The 21097-nt window shown below is 57.2% G+C and overlaps 1 protein-coding gene across 2 annotated transcripts; it reads left to right on the forward strand.

The window, feature by feature from the left end:
* The first annotated feature begins 1737 nt into the window (after nucleotides 1–1737).
* RGS14 (regulator of G protein signaling 14) lies at nucleotides 1738–15968 on the forward strand. 2 transcript variants are annotated; one of them, XM_036315193.1, is made up of 15 exons: nucleotides 1740–1948; nucleotides 9389–9410; nucleotides 9581–9759; nucleotides 10110–10202; nucleotides 10292–10435; nucleotides 10817–10960; nucleotides 11057–11168; nucleotides 11500–11612; nucleotides 12078–12281; nucleotides 14020–14096; nucleotides 14326–14452; nucleotides 14552–14633; nucleotides 14739–14785; nucleotides 14876–14990; nucleotides 15233–15968. In XM_036315193.1, the coding sequence occupies exons 1-15, from the start codon at nucleotides 1904–1906 to the stop codon at nucleotides 15433–15435; spliced, it is 1707 nt and encodes a 568-aa protein (XP_036171086.1). In that variant the 5' UTR covers nucleotides 1740–1903; the 3' UTR covers nucleotides 15436–15968. The 2 variants fall into 2 exon arrangements, with proteins under 2 accessions (XP_036171085.1, XP_036171086.1); XM_036315192.1 differs by having other exon boundaries at nucleotides 1738–1948; nucleotides 14739–14990.
* The last annotated feature ends 5129 nt before the right edge of the window (nucleotides 15969–21097 follow it).

Genomic DNA, 21097 nt, shown 5'->3' on the forward strand with positions numbered 1-21097 from the left:
CTAGTTCCATGATCTATATGATGGGAATAATGAGAACCACTCACAAAGAAGTTGTGAGGATCAAATGAGGTCAGGAAGGGAGAAAACCCTGTAAATTGTAAAGCCCCCTCTGAAACCAGGCCCAGATCCATGGCACAGCAGACAGGCAGGCAGTCTCCACTCACATCACACACTCCACACCCCCTCAGAGGCACATTTACACTCCTTATCAAAACCACCATGAGCAATGCTCCAGGCCTCCCCAATAAAAGCCCCATATACACACCAAGTCTGAATGAATCCCTCTGTCTGGGTGGCCTGGAGCAAGGGTCTGGAAGGAGACAAGAGTCAGGGGTGATTTAACTAGGGTAATGCTAGCTGCTAGACCCTAATGTGTGTATTGGTTTGCGGTTTGTTTCTCGCTCATATGTCACAGTCCAAGACTGCTGTTTCTGGTTGATGAGTGGCTTGCCTTTGGGCACTAATGCAGAGACCCAGGTTTCTTCCTTCCTGTGTCTCCACAATCTCCTGGAACCTCATCATCTTCTGTATCCAGCCAGCTAAAGGGAAAAGAGAATGTGGAGAGCATATACTACTTCAAAGCCTTGGTCCAGAAACAGCACACATCATTCCACTCATATTCAATTGGTGGGAGCTAGTCACATGGTCATACCTTACAGCAAGGTAGCCTGGGAAATTAAAGTTTAGCCATGTTCCCAGGAAGTAAAGAACATGAATTTGTGGTGAAGAAAGACTTAGTTTCTGCCACCGAAGGTTTTAGGTCACAGGCCTAGAAAGGGGCAGGGTGTAGAGGGTAGAATATGGAAAAGGGGGTGTCACCTTTTCCTTTAGAGAGAGGGGCCCAAACTGGGGTAATGGGTGACTTAAGGGCTCTAAGTCCATACTTAAAGTGGTGGGTATATGTATGTTTAAGAAAGAGGCAAACTGAGGCTTCTGGCTAAAGGGTCCAAGTTCATCTGGAACTGGGCCAGGGTGAGAGGACAGGGTGGCACTCTTCAGTTGACAGGGCTCTACCGAGGTGGGTGGGATTTGTATGTGAGCGAGGTGAGTGTGAATGCACGTGTGTCTTTGAGCACCAATGCACCTGGTCCATGTCCCTGCCCAGATGGGCGAGTGTGGGCTTACACATGCCTATGTGCAGGTGTGCCTGTCACATGTACCTGTCCACAGGACTGTGCATTCATATGACTGAGCACCAGGTGATCCTTATGAGGGAGAGCCTGTGTGTTTATGACAGGCACACCTGAATGCTCTGTATGTACATGACCATGCATACAAGGTGTCTGTCTGTCTGCACAATTAGGCACATGCCTGAGAAGTGTCTGGGCACAACTGCCTGGAGGAGGTGTGCTGAGTGTGCACAAGCCCAACCCACAGCACGTGTGAGATAAGTGTGTGCTGAGTAAAGTCCATGTGTGGATGGATACGCGGTGCACATGTACACAAGCCCATGGAAGCCCCTGCCGGGGTGTCCGGAGTTGCCTAGGTGTGTGAGCGTGCACTTCTGTGTGTCCAGGCATGACCTTGGAGCTCCCTGGGCAGGGTCAGGCCAGCTGAGCTCCTCTCTGGGCACACAGAGGCCTCTGTGTGTGTTGGTGCCTGTGTGGGGCGCTGCTAGGTTGTGTTGGTGGTGTGTGTGTGTGTGTGTGTGCGCGTGTGTGTAGGAAGAAGCTGTTCGCTCTCTTAGACCTTGCTTTTTTCTGTGGTTCCGTTTCTATAGAGACACTTCCTGTGGCAGAGAAAAGAGGTAGTGAGCTGGTCTTTCAGGATGTGAGGGCCCACAGGAGCGGAGCTGGGCTCTCTCCGCCGCCTGCCTGCCGCCCTGCAAGCTCTGGCCTGCGGCGCTGCCCACAGTCCCCATGGTGGGTACCCCCCGTGGCGGGGCCCGGTGAACAGCAGAGGCATGCCAGGGAAGCCCAAGCACCTGGGCGTCCCCAACGGGCGCATGGTGAGTGTAGGCTCCAGGCCAGGCTCTTGGGGAGGGGTGGGCACACCCAGGGTGGAGCCCAGGAGCTCACAGGCAGGGCTGGGCAAGAAGAGCCTGCAGGCTGCTTGTGGGTGGAAAAAGTTGGGTACAGATAGCAGGTGGTGGGACCTGGTGCCCTCACCCCAGCACCTTCCAGATTGGCCAGCTGGGGACCTGGTCACAGACTTCTGGGTCCAGCCCTTACTGCTCCCTCTCCTATTGCTTTGGAGCTGCTTGCATCCTAGGGTAGCAGGGACACTTGGCATGCCCCTTGGCCCTGAACACCCCGTGGTGGCCCAAGCCCCCACACCTCACTTAGCCTCAGCCCTCCCCTCCTCACCCCATGTTCTGATGCCCAAGGTCAAGTAAGGGGCAGCTGGCACTGGGTCACTGCCCTGCAGCTGGACCTATTCCACAGGCTTCCTGCCAGCTCGGGCAGTCCTTGGGCAGCCTGGGATGGGTGCAGCTTGTCTGTTCTATTCTGGGGCTACCAGGAAGGGTAGAGGTAGCTGGGCTGTAGGATGCCCTGGCTGTTGCTGCTGCCCCATCCCCAAAACCCCCTCTCTGGCTGCTTGGCCTCTGGGTCAGAGCTGCCCTTGCAGGTCCAGCTCCTTTACTCATGCAGCAGACGGGGCAGGTTGTGCTGGGCCTCCCTTATCTCCTAGAATAACAGCTCACTTGGCAGACCCCTAGCCCCTCCCAACAACCCCAGAAAGGCCAGACTGTGTCCTAGCCCCTCACCAGGCCTCAGCCTAGTATTACGGAACAAAGCCATTGGGTCTGGAAACCTGGGTTCCATTCTCCCTTACTAAGGGGTCCTCTCTGACCCTCAGTTTCTTCATCTGTAAAATGAGAATAGAACAGATATCAGAGGCTTGTTGAGATGATGAAGTGAAATGGTGACTATGAGCCCCCTGACCCATTATGAGGGCTCCATAAATGTCAGCCCAATCCCACCCCTTCATTCTCAGCCCCTCTTCAAGGATCCCCCGCCTCATCAGGAAACTCAGCCACCCCCAAACCCACTGCTGCCTCCTAATTCTCAAGATCTGTTTCCGTCTCTCCTTCTCCCAGCATCTGCTTCTTGCCCAGCCCCGGGCGACTGTGTAGGAGAGAGGCAGGTCTCTCCAAGTTAGCCCAGTCGCCCACCTCACTGTTTCTACCATCAAGTTTACTGCAAGTTCAAGAACCCTTGGGCCTCACACTCCTACCCTGGAGGCATGACCCTTGGGTGTCCAGGCCCAGGGCACTCCCATGCCCACCCCAGAGGGCAGCGGAGGAGCCCGGAGACAGACTTTACCTCTACCCTTCCCTCATCAGTGATGTCTGCTCTGCCCAAAGTCATGGAGAGCAAGGAGGGCACCCAAGCCATGCGCCCGGCCTCCACAAGCCTACAGGCTTTCCTCTCAGCAACCGGCACACGGGTCTACCTTTGCCCTTCCTGGGCCTGTGCTGAATGTTCTGTGCCACCTTGGGAGTCCCGAGGGCTACAAATTGGCCACTTGCTGGTCATTGAGAGCTTTCTGAGGCCATGTTCAGCTGAAACAGGGAGAGACAGACATGCACTGGCATCTGCAGCAGGGGTGAGCAGAGAGAGGCACCTGTGAGCTAGGTATCTGGCTCCTTCCATGAATTACCTCCACCTAGAGGCTCAGAGAAATAAATGACTTGCTGAGGGCAGCTGGCGGATAGAAGGGGCTACATTTGAACCCTGCTAGTCTGACTCCATACCAGGGCTCCTTTGCCTCCCCAAACTGCTTGGCTCTGTCCTCCCCCTCCCTCCCCAGCTGCCACCCCACCCGCCATCATTCCCTGCAGAGGCAATTTTATTCCTCAGCCTTGTCTTTCTGCTACTCAGCGTGTCAGGCAACTGCAGTGAAACCTGTCACTTAGAGATGACTCTCAGCACTCTTCCCAGAGATGTCTTCACGCGGCTCCAACCGCCATGTCACCTGTTCACTCCCTCATTCAACCCCTCCGTAGGGCCTGCTCCGGGCCACCCCTGCCCAGGCCCTCATCCCAGGCCCAGCATCCTGTCCCCTGCCCTCAAGCAGCTCCCAGTCTGGCAAGACACAAAAGACATGAGCACAAATGCCTGAATCAAATTCAGGTTTGGGCAGAGCGCTGGTCAGGGATAGAGAAGGCTAGAGGGGCCTGGGGAGGGAGAACTGACCTCCTCCCTCCCGTGTGCACTGTGGCAGGGCAGGTATCCTGAAAGGATGTGCCAGCTGGAGGAGGGCATGGCCTGGAGAAAGGCCCAGACGTGGGAAACGCTGGGAGGGATGGTTATTGTGTCTGTCAATCCCCAGAGGCCTGGTTAATCGTCCCCACCCGACAAGGAGACCGGCAAGGCACAGCCCACTCTCCCTCTGGACCAGCGGTTCTCAACCTGTGGGTCGCGACCCCTTTGGGGGTCAAACGACCCTTTCACAGGGGTCGCCTAAGACCATCAGGAAACACATCTATAATTACATATTGTTTTTGTGATTAATCGCTATGCTTTTTAAAAATATATATATTTTATTGATTTTTTTACAGAGAGAAAGGGAGAGAGATAGTTAGAAACATCAGAGAGAAACATCGATCAGCCGCCTCCTGCACACCTCCTACTGGGGATGTGCCCGCAACCCAGGTACATGCCCTTGACCGGAATCGAAACCGGGACCTTTCAGTCCGCAGGCCGATGCTCTATCCATTGAGCCAAACCGGTTTCGGCGCTATGCTTTAATTATGTTCAATTTGTAACAATAAAATTGGGGGTCACCACAACATGAGGAACTGTATTAAAGGTTCGCGGCATTAGGAAGGTTGAGAACCACTGTTCTGGACCATCCATCTCAGGCCCAGTCCCTGAGTGACAGGTGGCCTTAGGGAGGGGCCAAGTCTGGGGTCGGGACCATAGGGCTGGATCAGACTGAAGGGGCCAGGCTCCTAGGGTCTCTGTGGGTGTCTCTGGGCCTCTGTTTCCCCAAGTTAGAATGAGATGATGGTACAGAGTGCCCAGCACAGAGGACACACAGTAAATTGACCCTCCCTTTGAGGGTCTGACCTCTCCAGGGGTCCGGGCTCATGAGGAGCCTCTGGGCCCTATACCCCCAATTGACCTTGCCCACCTGTGGCCCAAGGGCTGAGGCCCTGGGCCTCCCAGCTCCCCTGGGATGTCTCCTTTCCATCCTGGGAGGCAACTTAGTGGAGGGGAGACCTCAGGCTCCAGAGTCAGGCGAACTGGGTTCCGATTGCAGCCTAGCCACCTCGCAGCCGCGTGACTTCTGGGGCCTAGGTTTCCTCACCTGTGGCATGGGAGTAACAGTAGCTGCCGCACAGGACCAGGATGTGAGGATGGCATGAGAGCAAGGACACGGACTGTCAGAGAGTGCCAGTCACACACGGGAGCTCAGGAAACCGGCCACCCTCACCTCAGTGCGCTCAGAGTCCAGCGGCTCCCCCAGGGCCCATCTCCTAAGAAAAAGTACGGCAGGCTGAGGCCCGACCATGGGTTGGGGATGCCACTGGCCACCACACCCTTCCTCATCCTCTCTTCCCCTTTTCTCCCCATTCACTCACCACTTCTCCTCAGGCAGGCCGGGTGGGGCCAGGCCAGCCCTGCTCAGTGCGAGTTCCCCGGGCCTGGGAACCTGGGCAGGTAGGAGCCGGGGCATCAGCATGTCAGTGGAGCCCGGACCACCACCGGCCGGCTGCTTTCACATACGGGCCTCGTCTGCCCTTCCCAGCAGCCCCAGCATGTTGGGAATGCTGAGCCACATGCTACCCAGGGGGAAACTGAGGCCCAGAGAAGGGAAGTTACTTGCCCCAGAATAGTGGAACTGGAACTGGACTCCATCTCCACCCTCTCCCACCTCTGATCTCCGTCCCTATCCTGCCTTGACCTCAACCACAAAGATCTACAACCAGTGGGGCAGGAGGGGTTCAGGAAGGTGAACTGCAGGCCTCAGAGATGGGGTGTTCATGTGGAGCATCCCTGGTGGGGGAGGGAGTGCTGGGGCCACCTGGGGCGCAGAGGAGGGCTACTTGGGAGCACTGGGGCAAGGAAGGGTCTTCGTGGAATGGAGTTCAGATTGGTTCCCTCCTACAACCCAGGCCTGCCCCCTGGATGCTACCAGACTGATAAGGGAAGATGCCCAGAAATGGGTGGGTAGAAGCTGGGTGGGCAGAGGGCATCGGGCAGCTGGTATTTGGGGGAGACTGATGTCAGTGGGCAGAGATTGGAGAGCTGTTGGGTAGGGGAGCAGGAGAAGATACCAGGCAGAGGAAAGAGCAAAGCGGGAAGCAGGAGTCTGTAGGGGTGAGGGGAAAGGTCTGATAAAGTGCAGGGTGGAGGTGAGGGAGGGGAAAGAGGGAGGCCGAGGGGGATCATTCGCCAGGCCCACGCAGGGCTTCAGCTATAACTCAGCACCTGCCCGGCCTCCCGGGGCAGGGAGGGGGGCCTGCGGAGGATCTGGGAGCTGGCTCCACCTAAAGACACAGAAAATCAATTCGACCCAGTGCAAACAGACCAGGCGTGAGGACTGGCTCTGGTGTGGGAACCTTTGCCCTCTCTGAGGCCCTGGCCTGGCCCCTGCAGTCATGGGGGCTCTGCCCAGGTTGGAGGACAGGCCAGAGAAGGCCAGTGGGTACAGGAGGGGGCAGGACCAAGTGGCACCCCTAGAGGGGTGGGGAGTCAGGATGGTTCCCAGAGACCTGCGGGGAGGGCTCTGACCGTGGCGATGCGGCTGGGAACAGCTGCAGAGCAGCCTGGGCAGGCAGGTGCCAGGAAGGGAAAGAGCAGGCTGGAAGGGGCAGGTCGTCCTCACACATCCCAGCAGTTGGGACTTTCTCCTGCCGTGGTGGGAGATGACTCAGATGAAACCATTAGGTGGGACCGAGCAAAGGCAGGAGGGTGAGGGCTGGGCGGGGTGCGCTGGGAGCCAATTCCAGGCCCAGCCATGCCCTGGTGAAAACTTTCCCTCCTCCTCCGCAGTATCTGATCCTAGTGCTCCTGGTGGCAAAGGAGGCTCCGGGAGGAGACCACGGTTATGAAACTAGAAAAGGCTGGGATTTGAATCTGTGCTCTCTCCTCTGTGGCAGGACCCACAAACTTGAAAGTGGGAGCAGGGTCAGACACCAATACAACAACAACAATCTTACTGTTGTCAATATTATTTACATATGCCAGGTAGTGTCCTGAGCTCTTTATATATATTTAACGTATTTAATCACAGCAACCCTTTCAAGTCAGGACCTTTACTTGCTCCATTTGTATAGAAGAAACTGAGGCACAGAGAGGGGAGGCACCCTGTCCAAGTCACACAGCACAGATTTGAACTCACACAGCCTGGGGCAGCACCTGCTTCCATGAGTAACATCAATACATCAAAGTGGCCCCAGGGACCCGAGCAGAGCCTGCGCTCCTTCTTTTAAAAAAATTGATTTCAGAGAGGAAGGGAGAGGGAGATAGAGACATCAATGATGAGGATCATTGATAGGATGCCTCCTGCATGCACCCTTTTGGGGACCAAGCATGCAACCCGGGCATGTGCCCTTGACTGGAATCAAACCCAGGACCCTTCAGTCCGCAGGCTGACACTCTATCCACTGAGCCAAACGGGCTAGGGTATGAGCCCCTTTTGACACTGGCTGCTGCTCAGTGCCAGCCAAGGGTGCTATGCTGGAAGGACTCAGGTAGCTGGGGCATTATAGTCTTAAAGGGGAGACAGACAGCTGGGGTTTTCTGTAAAACTCCTGATTTTTTTTAAATGTTTTTATTGATTTTAGAGAGGGAGAGAGAGAGAGACATTAATTGACTGCCTCCTGCTTGCTCCCTACTGGGGATGGAGCCCAAAACCCAGGCATGTGTCCCGACCAGGAATTGAACCGGCAACCTTTCGGTGCACAGGAGGATGCCCAACCAACTGAGCCACATTGGCCAGGGCCAAACTCCTCATTTCTAAATGTGGGAAACCACTTCAAACTTAAAAGAAAAAAAAAAACATTTTGAGGACCAAGATATTAGTAATGTCCTACATATCTGCAGGCCAGCTCCGGCGCACCTCTGTCTGTGACCTGCGTGCCCCAGGTGCAAGTGGGGGAGAGAGGGGACCGCAGCCAGAGTGGGAGGGCCGGGAGCGGCTTCCTGGGGGAGGGGTCTTTGCAGACTTGTTTCCAGTGGGGATGGAAAGAAGGCACAGGTGGTGGAGGCTCCTGTTCCAGGGCCTTGTGAACATGTAGGAGGGGAGAGGGTGGGAGAAATCGGGGATGAGTCAAGCCCTGATGCTGGGAGCTCAGGTAATGAGAAGGCAGGGTGCAGGGAAACGGGTTGGGTGCCCTGCTGTGGTGGTGGCAGAGGTGGCTTCCACTGGGGACCCGATGAATTTGAAGCGCGTGAGGGACATTGGGCGGAGATGTTAGCAGGAAGCTGGCTGTGTGTGTTTGGAGCTGGGGATATGTGGGTGGAGAAAGGGCCCAGGACAGAGTAAGGGAGGGGTAGCAGCCACCTTCCGTGGGTAGGAGATGATGAGGAGGCTGGAGGAGCTGCTAGGAAGGTAGGAAGACCAAGCAAGAGTCATTTGGAAAGGAGGGTTTTCCTGTTCCACTAATGATTGGGATTCCCAGAGACGCTGGAGTTGTGTGGAGGGAAGGAGGGGGATGGACTTGGTCTCTACAGCAATGCCACTCGCAGTGTGGTCCATGGACCAGCAGTGTCAGCATCACCCAGGAGCTTGTTAGCAATGGCCCCATCCTGGACCTACTGAACTGGAATCCCTGGAGTAGAGCCCTCCCAGGCTCTCTCAAGCACACTGAAGCTTGAGGACCACTGCTCTGTACTATAAAATAGTTTCCTGTGCTCTGCCCAAGGGAGTGGGACACAAGGGAGACTCTAGGCCCCAAAAGGAAACAGTTGCTATAAGGAAATCATCAGTTTTAGAGGCATTTCTCCTTCTTCAAAGACAACATGGACATAGCGCTTACCGCATGCCGGCCACTGTTCCCGATGCTGCAAATACTTTAAACTGATTGGGTCCTCACAACAGCCCCAGGAAGTGAGTTACTATTATTATCATCATCCCCTATTAGCAGATGGAGACAAACAAGTAACTTGCCCAAAGTCATACAGCTAGTAAGTGGCAGAGACAGGACACAAAGTCTACCCACCATGCTGTATACCTGGGCTTACCCAGCAGGCGCCGGAGGAGGGAGCCAGGGGCGCCTGGAGGACACCAGCACACAGGGAAGGGGCACGTGATGGAAGGGGCCTGGGGACAGCCTAAGCAACACCTCGAACAAGCAGTGGCCTGGCTGGGAGTGCCCAGCACGGTCCTCCAGGCAGAAGAGAACACGGCTCCAGTCTGTGGACTGGTCCGAGGACTGTTCTTTGAGAATCTGTCCTGGGCTGCACTCTGATTTTCTACCTCGGATCTCTTGTAGGTTTTGGCTGTCTCCGATGGAGGTAAGTGACCAGCCGGCGGAGGAAACCTGGCGGGGGGGGGGTGGGGGTATGTGAAAATGGGGTGGGATACCCCTGCCACTTGCTATCTTTTCCGGGGAAAGGATCTGCACATGGGGTTGGGCCAAGGGGAAGGCTGCAAAGCTCACATCCACTTGTCTATCCCCCTGCAGAGCTGAGCAGCACGGTGGGACCCCAGGACCAGAGCGAGGGCCGAGGCAGCTCCCTCAGCATCCACAGCCTCCCCAGTGGCCCCAGCAGCCCCTTCCCCACTGAGGAGCAGCCGGTGGCCAGCTGGGGCCTGTCCTTCGAGCGGCTGTTGCAGGACCCACTGGGCCTGGCTTACTTCACGGTAATCCCCGGAGTGGGATCGGGAAGGTGGATGGCAGTGGGGCTGGGGGCAGGGGCAGAGCTTCAGGCTGGCCAGTGGGACTCCTCTGTCAGCTGCCTCCTCCACAGCTTTGCTTTGGCACCCTTTTCCTCCTTTCCCAGCGGGCACTTGTTTCTCTCTGCCCTTGTCTCGGCCTCTCATTTTCTCTCTGCTCTGAATCTGGCCCGCCTGTTTGTCTGGCACTATCATCTGTTTGTCTGGCACTATCGGTCTGGCTTGGCTTCTTAGCCCTGAGGCTCTATCGGATAGAGTCTATCCCAATCTCTTTGACCACATCCCCTGACTGGGTCTCTGACCTTCATCCGCCCCAGGAGTTCCTGAAGAAGGAGTTCAGTGCTGAGAACCTGACTTTCTGGAAGGCCTGCGAGCGCTTCCAGCAGATCCCTGCCAGCGACACCCAGCAGGTGCAGGGAGCGGGGAGCTGAGGCGGAGGGAGAGGTGGGACCAGGGCCTGGGCGGTGCCCCTGACCGTTTCCTGTCCCGCCTGCCCCAGCTGGCTCAGGAGGCCCGCAACATCTACCAGGAGTTCCTGTCCAGCCAGGCGCTGAGCCCCGTGAACATCGACCGGCAGGCCTGGGTGGGTGAGGAGATGCTGGCTGAGCCGCGACCGGACATGTTCCGGGCACAGCAGCTGCAGGTGAGAGGGCGTGGCCTCGGAGGGGACCACGTGAAGGAGGCGGGGCCAGGTCCAGGGGCGGAGCCTGAGCGGCGCAGGGTAGGGGATGAGCGGTGGGGAGGGGAAATGTGGTTGTGGGCTTGGGGACAAATAAATAGGGGGGCGGGGCGCTGTTCAGGGGTAGGTACCAGAGGCTGTGGTGAAGGGGGGGGGTCAGGGGCGGGACGCAGCAAAGGTAGGGGCGGTGCTTGGTTGAGATGTGAGCGGGGCCAGGAGCAGGGGCGGGGCCTGGGCCTTGGAGCGGGGTGGGCAGGGCTCGGGCTCCCTCCCTAGTTAGAGACCAGGCCGACCCCGGGAGCCCGGCGGGACGCGAGCTCACCGTCGAGGCGCCCGTCCCCGTAGATCTTCAATCTGATGAAGTTCGACAGCTATGCGCGCTTCGTCAAGTCCCCGCTGTACCGCGAGTGCCTCCTGGCGGAGGCCCAGGGGCGCCCCCTACGGGAACCTGACTCCTTGCGCCTCGGCAGCCCCGACGCCACCAGGAAGGTGCGGACGATGGGCTACGGGGGACAGGGGGCCGGTGCGGATCTGCGGGGTTGCTCGCGGTCTGCAGCGGTGCCAGTGCCTCCCCTGCACCTGCAGAAGCCGAAGCTGAAGCCCGGGAAGTCGCTGCCGCTGGGTGTGGAGGAGCTAGGGCAGCTGCCGCCGGCCGAGGGCCCTGGGGGCCGCCCGCTCCGCAAGTCCTTCCGCAGGGGTGAGAGCGGGAGCTGGCCTCGGGAAGAGTGGGGGCGGGGCTTTGGGCAAGCCTCGAGAATGCCCCCGCCTCCTACCTGTCCTCAGCCTGTACGTTTGTGAAAACCGAGATAAATGCAGGTCCCGGGGACCACCACGTTCCCCAGGCGGTTTGGTTCCCAGGTTAGACCCCCAAAGCCTGGGAAGCTCCCTCAGTAGCGATGCCTGCAGGAACCCAAACCCCTTTAGACCCAGGCAAGGGCGCTCCAACGGGGTCCCCTGGCGGGGACAGGCCTCACAGAGGGATGGGCGCGGGGAGGAGGCTGCCCTGCTTATTGCTGCCTCTCCCCTAGAACTGTCGGGCACAGCAGCAAATTCGGCCTTGCGACAGGAGTGCCCCGGCTCCCTCAGCTCCTCCGCCAGCCTGGACCTGGGCTTCCTCGCCTTCCTCAACAGCAAATCTGAGGTAAGCACCTGCTGGGGGGGGGGGGGGGGACAAAGTGTGGGCTAGGGCCGCTTTGTGTGGCCACCATCATTCCTAGCCACCACCCCACATCCATCTCCCCAGCTTGCTCCCATAGCCAGCCCCTCCATCTCCTTACTTTCTACCTGTCCTCACCATATTGGGCTCCGTGGGTACACCTCCTCTTCAGCCAATGTGTGTGCCCGATGTACACAGTATGTGTGTGTGTGTGTGTGTGTGTGTGTGTGTGTGTGTTGCGGGGGGGGGGGGCGCAGTGGGTGGACCTGCCTCTGGGTGTCCATATGCCTAGTTGAGCATACAGTACATGTGCTCCTGTAAGAGGACAGATGTGCTCTTGGGGGGGGGGGGGGTGCATGCATGCATGTATGTGTCCCAGTGAGCTTACCTGTCTGTGGACCTGTCTGGATGTGTACACACGACCTCCTCACCACTCCTGCCCTGAATTAGAGCCATCGGAAGAGCCTTGGGAGCTCAGAAGGTGAGAGTGAAAGCCGGCAGGGGAAGTATTGCTGTGTGTACCTGCCTGATGGCACAGCCTCCTTGGTCCTGGCCCGACCTGGCCTCACCATCCGGGCCATGCTGGCCGGCATCTGTGAGAAGCGAGGCCTCTCTCTACCTGACATCAAGGTCTACCTGGTGGGCAACGAGCAGGTGCGAACTTGGCCTGGTCCCCAACTCCCTTCCTGATCCTGATCCCAACCCCATTCCTGTCTCTGCTCAGCTATCACCTCAACCCCACTTCCATTCCTAATCCCCTGGACCACTAATTCCAATTCCATCCCATATCCTCACCTGCTTCGTAACTCCAGCCCCTATCCATCCTACCCCTGTCTCATGCCCAACTCCAAATCAACTCAGCACCAACTCCTCACTTAAACTCAGATATCCACTCTCAGCCTTCAAAAATCTTAACCCCCCTCACCCCCCCCCCCCCCAGCCCATCCTGCTTTCCAGCTTCACCCATCATCCTCACTCTGATGGTTTCTGAAGGTTTTTCTGCAGCACTCCCAGCTCAGACTGCCCATCCCTGAAATGACCATTTGGGGGAGCCCTCACCTCCTCTGCTACTAGGAGCACCCAAATGCACCTAACCTATGAAAGCTTTCCTTTAGGTGCAAATTAGCATAGCTTTAAAGAGGGGCCTAGGGGAAAACTCACTTTAAAGTAAGGCTTCCAGTAAGGGGGGTATCTAAAGTAAGACTGCTGCATCCCAGAAGGCCTGTCGGGTTTCACTCATCCAGTAGACAAGGCTTAAGGCCCTGCCAGGTGGGTGGGCAGAGAGACCTGGGCCTAAACTCTGTCCTCCAGGTCCACTGGCTGGAGGTGAGCCAGACAGGATGTGATCAGGGAGGAGGAGTGGAACGCCCCCTCTCACATCCCCGCCCCCCCGCCCCCGCCCCCGAGGGTTTCTGGGGTGAGGTAGGCATTCCTGGTTGGTTGCAGGAAGGTTTCCTGGAAGAGGCAGCAGTTGAGGAGGAGGAGGAGGAGGAGGAGTTGTGGGGGGAGTGAAGGCCTGGAGGTGGTAAGAAGTTCAGGGCATGTTCAGAGGCCCAGAGCGTGGGAGAGTGAGGGCAGGAGAGGGAAGAGCTCTGCCCCTTCTCTCAAGCCTCCAGAGCAGCCTCCACACCCAGACGGATCACGTCTGCTAAATATAACTTCACCACCCACACTCCACCTGTCCCTGCGGCTCAGCACAGGCCCACGGGGAGGGAGAGGCTGCCTCCCTGCCCTGGGCTGTACAGGTAGCAGAGCCTCTGGGAGCAGTAATCCCTACAGTTACTGTTTATGTACCTACTGTGTGCCAGGCACTTCACATCCTCCAGTCCTCACAGCAGACATGGGGGGAAGAGCCCTTTTTGCAGCGAGGACACAAGAAGTGTCCTTAATAGGTGGGGCTGGAGAGAGGTGGACAAATGTCCAAAAAGGGACAAGGCCTGGATAGCTGCCCAAAGGCAGGTGTTGAAGGAGGAAATGCATCCAGCTGGTCTGGGTGGGATTCACATGCCTGAGGGACAAGGGGCAGTTGTCCAGGAAGCAGACCCTGTCCTGGACCAGGAAGAGGCGCCATATGATCTAGGACCTAAGCCTGCCCCTTGCCCAAACAACCCCATTACCATTTCGTCGCCCTCCCTGCCTCCCAGGTTTCCCATAACTCCCTTCCTTTTGCAATCTGTCCAGCAATCTTGCCACCCTTCTCCCTGGCCTTGGCCATACCAGACTCGGCCTCCAGCCAGGTTCCTAGCGCGCATCCTCATCTGTACCTCTCACCTGCCCATCCGCCCTTCCCTCTAAACTTCAGGGCAGCTCCTATAGAAGTGTAGGTGGTTCCCGGGGACAGCGGGGATAGCGAGGGGTGGGGGAGGACTCAGACCCTGCCTGGCGTCTGCAGAAGGCCCTGGTCCTGGATCAGGACTGCGCCGTGCTGGCGGACCAGGAAGTGAGGCTGGAAAACAGGATCACCTTCCAGTGAGTGCCCCTCCCGCGAGGCCTGGGTTGGGGTCGGTGTTCAAGCCACTGTTCTTCCCTGCAGGCCCTTCCCCTGGTGCTAACACCTCTCCCGGGACTAGGTCCCCACCCCCAAGCTGGCTCGGCTCCCGGGTTCAGGCCCCGCCTCCTCCCGGGGCTGGCGGGTGTGGGTGGGGAGGAGAGGCGGGGCCGGCGCTCCGCCCTTCCGCAGCCCGAGGGTCCCGTGCAGGCTGGAGCTGGCGGCGCTGCAGCGCGTGGTGCTCATCTCGGCCAAACCCACCAAGCGGCTGCAGGAGGCGCTGCAGCCCATCCTGGCGAAGCACTGCCTGAGCGCACACCAGATCGAGCTGCGCCGGGTGAGCAGCGGGACTGCGGGGCGGGGGCGGGGGCGGGGGCGGGGGCGGGCGGCGGGAAGCGGGCGGCCTGGCCGGCGGGCTGCTGACCTGACCCCGCAGCCAGGCGAGAAGCAGCCGCTGGACCTGGGGAAGCTAGTGAGCTCGGTGGCGGCCCAGAGACTGGTGTTGGACACTCTCCCAGGTAGGGAATGTTGGCCCCAGGCGTGGTCCCCGGGGCTGGCCGACCCAGGAGCAAGGGGGGCTCCAGACGGGAGATGAACACAAAAGGCGGCGCTCTCTGCCACAGGCGTGAAGATTTCCGAAACTGGCAACACATCTCCCCGCCGAAGCCAGGTGAGCGAGAGGCGAGCGAGAGGCGGAGAGCCCTCTTTTGCCCACCACACCTCCCCTCCTGGTTGTGGCTCTGACCCCACGTTCTCGCAGCGCACCACACCTGGAACCCAGGACAAGGGCATCCATCTCCCTACACTGCCGCTCAACTCCCTGGCCGAGGCTCCCAGTAGTGTCACTGGGAATCGACAGACCTGTGACATTGAAGGTACCTTGGGGATGGTGGGAGCTAGGGACCAGTGGAGTTGGGAGCATTGAGATGGCATCAGGGGGCCAAATGTCATTTGAGCTGGAACAGGAGGTTGGAGGACCAGCAGGGCAGGGATGGGGGCCAGAGGGGGCATTGGTGCAGGGGTCGGAGGCTGTGGCCACAGTGTGGCAGCAGGACTGTGGGGGAACAGTGTGTGCAGGCCTGTGTGGGTGGGCCCCTGACTCTGTGGCCACCCCCAGGCCTGGTGGAGCTGCTGAACCGGGTACAAAGCAGCGGGGCCCACGACCAAAGGGGCCTTCTGCGCAAAGAGGACCTGGTGCTTCCAGAATTTCTGCAGCTGCCTGCCCCAGGGCCCAACTCCCAGGAGGCCCCACCACAGACTGAATCATCAGCCCAGCCCAAGAGGGGCCCCTTGGACTCCACCGCCCACTCTGCCCTCTGACAGCTGTCCAACAGTCCAGGCTGGCCGCATGGCACCTGGCAGGCCAAGCATGCCATGGTCCCGCTCTGCATGCCCTGTCTGTGCTGTGCGTGTCCCTGGCCCCTTCCTGCCACAGGCAGGCCCGAAGGAAGAGCCAGGAGGGTTCGGAGAGGGGCTCTGAGTAGCCACACCCCACAGCTACCACCCCTTGGTCCCTCACAGGCTTGCCCCTCCATCCCTTGCAGCCAGGCCATTGGGGGGAGGTGGGGCTCCCCTCCTTTCTTTCTCTACCCTGTGCAGGCATGCCCATCACAGAGGGGCGGTGTTGGCAGTGCCAGCCTCCCCATCCTGTGCCAAGCTTCATCAGGGAGAAGGAGGAGGGGCAGGCCCCTCCTCAGGGAGCCAGTATGAGTAAGGCCTGGGGGGGCAGGTGGGGACCCCCTCCCTCTAGCCACCGGACTCTACTGGGTATACAGATTTTGCATTTGGGTTGGGGCAGCTAGGTTTGTCCTGGATGTATAATATTGTTATTATAATAATTATTATTATTCTGCCTTGAGGTGTGTTCCTTGTATACCCTGTACCGGTACTCTACCCCCCAAACCACACTGCATCTGTCATCAAGGTCACAGTGCCTGGAGTTCCCCCTGACTTCCTGTTATCAGAACTTCTCTTCTTGACTGTACAGAGTGTGGGAAGGAGAGAGAGAGAGAGAGAACGAACACACAAGAGGGAGGGAGAGGAAAGGGAAGACCCTCTGGGCAGTTGTGGCTCTGCCAGGTATGATCGTACTATTCCTTGGTTTCTGATCTGAGCACAGTGTCTAGTCACTTTCTGCTTCTTTGTGGGACTGAGGGTCCCTGAAGACATGGCTGTGCTTTCTTTGGATGCATTAAAGGCCTTGTAAGGGACACTGGGCATTGTTGCAGGGGCAGGTCCTGCCCCTTGTCTGCTTTAGCTGGTGGTCTTCCCTGTCCCAGGCAGCCAGGGAAACCCCACGCAGGGAAGGGGGACAGGAAGACCTCCCAGAAGAAGGGCCCCAGCCTGTAGGCAGAGAAGCCAGGTTCAGTCCTGGTGCCGTGACAGAGGAAGCAAGGGGACCCAGGAGCTGCAAGAAGGTATCTGGGGAGTGAGGGGCCCTCTTGACCACCTCAGCAGGTTGAGCTCTCATCCCCACTCCAGCTCTTTGCGCTTTCTGTCACCTCTGCCGGGAGCTCCAGCAGCACCACCACCCCACCACGTCACTGGAGAGATGGGGAGGGGGTTGCGTTGCTGGCCCACTATGCGTTTCTCCAGAAGTCAAAGCCAAACCTTCCTATTTAGGGGGCTTCAGCACTCTGCCCCCTCAGTCCATGTTGTTTGGCTGTGTTGACCCCCTAGCTGCTGGCATGAGCTCACGACCCAGGCCTGGCCAATCAGTTTAGTTCAGGGATGATCTCTCACCCAGTTAGAACACCAATCCTGGTCATTTTCTACCATTTCCTGGGGACTTGCAGAAAGTACCTGCAGGGAGAGAACTTGCAAATGAAGGCAACACAGGAGATCAGGACTGAGAAATGGAAGGCGATTCCTGACAAAATTATCTAAATGCCTACATTCCTGCATGCTCGAAGTTAGCCACTTGTAGACTTCCTCCTGAGATAAGCCCACACACTCATTCTTTGGATGTGGGTCTACTTGTTATTTCACTGGGGTTTCTAAGGTCTGCAACCAGAGTCCTGCTTCACTGAAGATCTTGTCTTAAAACACCTCAGAGGAGCCGTCCCTCGTCACCTCGCGCCGTGGCCTAACCGCGCGCGCATGTGTGTGTGTGCATGTGTGTGTGCGTGTGTGCGTGTGTGTGCCTTTGAAAGGTGATTAGTATGAGGGTGGGTCGGTGCCTTTATAAGAGACCTCAGAGAGCTGCCTCACCCCTCCCACCACGTGAGGGGCACAAAGAGAAGATGCCATCTGCAACCTGAAGAGAGCTGTCTCCAGACCCCAGCCATGCTGCCACCCTGATCTCAGACTTCCAGCCTCTGCAACTGTGAGAAATACATTTTCGTTGTTTATAAGCCAGTCTCTGGTACATTTGTTCTAGCAGCCCAAATGGACAAAGACATCATATACCAAGTGCTCCCCAACATTGTTCTCTACCATGTTACCCAGTTTTCTTCCTTCACAGCACTCAGCCTACTCTGTAACAACCTTATTTACTTATTTATACTCATTTGCCGACAATATGATGTAGGTGCCTTAAGGGCAGAGACCTCATCCCTCTTTGTCACGTCTGTATCCCCTTGGCCTAGTGGACTGACAGATGATGCCACAGCCTCAGATAGTCCCAGCAAAGGATGCAGGGACAACAGGGCAGTGGGGATCCTGGGCAGGGGACTGCTTAGCACCAGGGTCACAGCCTGTGACTGAAGATGTGGGTAGGGAGACAACCCATGTCCCTTCCCTGATCAGCTGCAGAACCCCTCACACTTCCTGGGCCCCATGGCTTCACCCTGTGGCAGGAGACACCCTTCCATGCCCCAGGATAGAGAGGTGGGGGCACCAGGTAACCGAAAGGGTATCTTTTCAAAATTGGCAGATCCTCAGGCCAAGCCTACCCTCCGGCAGACCTCCCAACTGCCAGTGATGTGCCTGTCACACTGAGGAAGCAAGGAGATTGCCTTATGAGAGAGGGGGTCGTGAGTCAGGCGGATGAGCCTCCCTAAAGGTTGGCCCCTGCGGGGGGAGAAATTCACATCTACCAAGGCCCACAGGGTAGGCACATTCCATCCTTTATCTCATTTTTGTCCTCATAAGAAAACAGCTCCGAGGGTACGAAACCATGGCTGCAGGAAGGGAAGTGACCAGCCCAGGATTCTGCAAGGAGCTTGACCAGCCAGCCCTCAGGCTCTGACTCAGGGACACACCCCAGGAAGGGCCTGGATGCTGTAGAAATTCCTGCTGAGGGGCCAGGGCCCTTTCATGGAGGGGACATTGATATGCCTGCTCTGGGGGGCAGTTTGGGAATTTCTGCTGACCATTTAAACCACACCTGTGTGACCGCAGCAGTACATGGGCATGAGGAAGCCCATGGGCATGAGGAAGCCCATCCCTGCAGGGTTGCTTATGACCTGAAAACTGGCAAACAGCCAATGTGGATGGTGGGGGCGTGCGATGGGTGGGGAGGGTAACAATACTTGCTGGTGTACCCATGCTCTGCAATGCCACAGCAGGCAAGGAACCGAGTACAGTGTGTCCTGATGTGGAAAGTTCTCCAAGATGTGTTATTATTCATTTAAAAAAAAAAAAGAGCAATGCATATGGCATGAGACCTTTATATAAACCACAACCACACAGGCACTTGTAAGGGTACAGAAAGGAGAGAGAATGTTCTAGAAGAATACATGTCAAACTGACAGGGGGTAGAGGTCAAAGGAGATTTTCACCTTAGCTTTAAATTTTGTTGTTGTTAACCCTCACCCAAGGATATTTTTCCCATCAATTTTTAAAAAAATATATTTTATTGATTTTTTACAGAGAGGAAGGGAGAGGGATAGACAGTTAGAAACATCAATGGGAGAGAAACATTGATCAGCTACCTCCTGCACACCTACTGGGGATGTGCCCACAACCAAGGTACATGCCCTTGACCGGAATCGAACCTGGGACCTTTCAGTCCGCAGACCGACGCGCTATCCACTGAGCAAAACCAGTTAGGGCCCCATCAATTTTTAGAGTAGAAGGGAGGCAGAGGGAGAGAGGGGGGGGGGGAGAGAGAGAGAGAGAGAGAGAGAGAGAGAGAGAGAGAGAGAGAGAGAGAGACATGGATTGGTTGCCTCCCGCACGCACCTGGCTGGGGGCCAGGGATCAAACCTGCAACCCAGATACATGCCTTTGACTGGGAATCGAACCCGCCACCCTTTGGTGCACTGGCCAACAGAGCAACACTGGCCAGGGCCTAGCTTTATTTTTTAAAAGGATGCAATTTAAAAATAATCAACACAAAGGCCTTCCCAAGGCCACCTCTTTGCCCCTTCTGGCCTGCCAGCCCTTTCTCCATAACAAAACCCAAGTCTTCCTTCGGAGGCGCATTTTGGCTGGCCCGGTGTATTCTCTGCCACCATCCTCGCTGCGACCCCTCCTCCAGCATGTCCTCTGCAGCAGCCCTGGGCTGAGGGGACTCTTCATTCCCAGAACCCCTCAGGCTCTGAACCCTCATCCTCTCAGCCCCACCAGGCCCAGAGGCAGGGGATCAGTTGGTCAACCCATAGCCCTGTTCCAAAGCCCCTGCTTGGACCTAGACTCCTGGTGGTCAAGAGGGTCTCACCGCTGCTCCCTCTCACCTCACCAGCTGGGAAGCCAGGAAAGGAGTCAGTCTGTCTACCTAGCACCAACAGAAAGGAAAAGCGAGACCACACATTTGCTGACCGCTCTGCAGCCTCCAATACCACCATCCTATGGAGGACACAGGCTGAGGCAGCAGGTGTGACTTCCCCAAGGACCCCATGGACCCACGTCATATGACTCCAAGCCTCCAAGAGAGAATCTTGTTCCCTGTCTCTCATCGTCTAACCCAGTGGTTCTCAACCTTCTGGCCCTTTAAATACAGTTCCTCATGTTGTGACCCAACCATAAAATTATTTTCGTTGCTACTTCATAACTGTAATGTTGCTACTGTTATGAATCGTAATGTAAATATCTGATATGCAGGATGGTCTTAGGCGACCCCTGTGAAAGGGTCGTTCGACCGCCAAAGGGGTCGCGACCCACATGTTGAGAACCGCTGGTCTAACCCCACTTAATGGCCTTGGGCTAGAGAAGGGGTTGGTATGAGATGGGCACAGGGTGAGCACAGGGCAGACAGTGACCTAGGCTCTGGGCCAGGGTGGGGGCAGGTAGGGGCAGGGGCTGCTCACCTGGGGCCCAGATGAAAGTGCTGATGCAGCTGTAGGCTCATGTTCCCTGGGCAGCCACCCCTACCTCCAAGGGTGAGCACAAGGTGCCCCCTGCCGAGAGGCCTGGCCTGGTGGTCAAGTGACTCTGACTTCTGGGGGATTAGAGGCTGGAATTCAGCTTCCACAAGGAAGCAAAGGCCCAGATAGGGAGGAACACTCATGGTTGATTACACTGAATGAGATGCAGCCCAGGCTGGGCACAGGCCCATATGGCTGCACAACTGTCAGAGGTGCCATTCACAGTGTGTTGGTCCTGGGGGGTCCAAAAGGAGCTGGGGACATGCACATGTGTATGTGTCCTGTGACTCCTGCAGGGTCTGGGCGAGGGGTGCTCTGTGGCCATCTCAGCTGCTCTCTCCAGAATACTGGCTTGGGGATAGAGCCAAGGCAGAAGCCAAGGAGAAGCACCATAGAGCCAGCATCCCACCTCCAGCAGAGCCCAGGGTGCTGGCTTCCGGGATGAAGTCCTGGCCAGCTGAGATGGGTGGGGAGGCATAACCCCACCAGCCAAGGAAGCTACCTCTTCCTGTGGCTTCCTTGTGCTGAGGGGCTGACAGAACCCAGAACCCAGATGCAGAGCCAGAGCTTGGATCGGAGAACTTAGAATGCAGGGCATTGAGCTACCGGCGGCATTCAGCTACCAGGAGCTAGAGCCCAGGACCTGAAGTCTAAAGCCAGATCTCAGAGTTTCAGGTCTGGAACCTAGAAGCCAGAGCGTGGCCTGCCATCTCAGAGCGTGCTGTCCACAGCCT

Source organism: Myotis myotis, unplaced genomic scaffold (assembly GCF_014108235.1).
Source record: "Myotis myotis isolate mMyoMyo1 unplaced genomic scaffold, mMyoMyo1.p scaffold_m19_p_6, whole genome shotgun sequence".
Lineage (NCBI taxonomy): Eukaryota > Metazoa > Chordata > Mammalia > Chiroptera > Vespertilionidae > Myotis > Myotis myotis.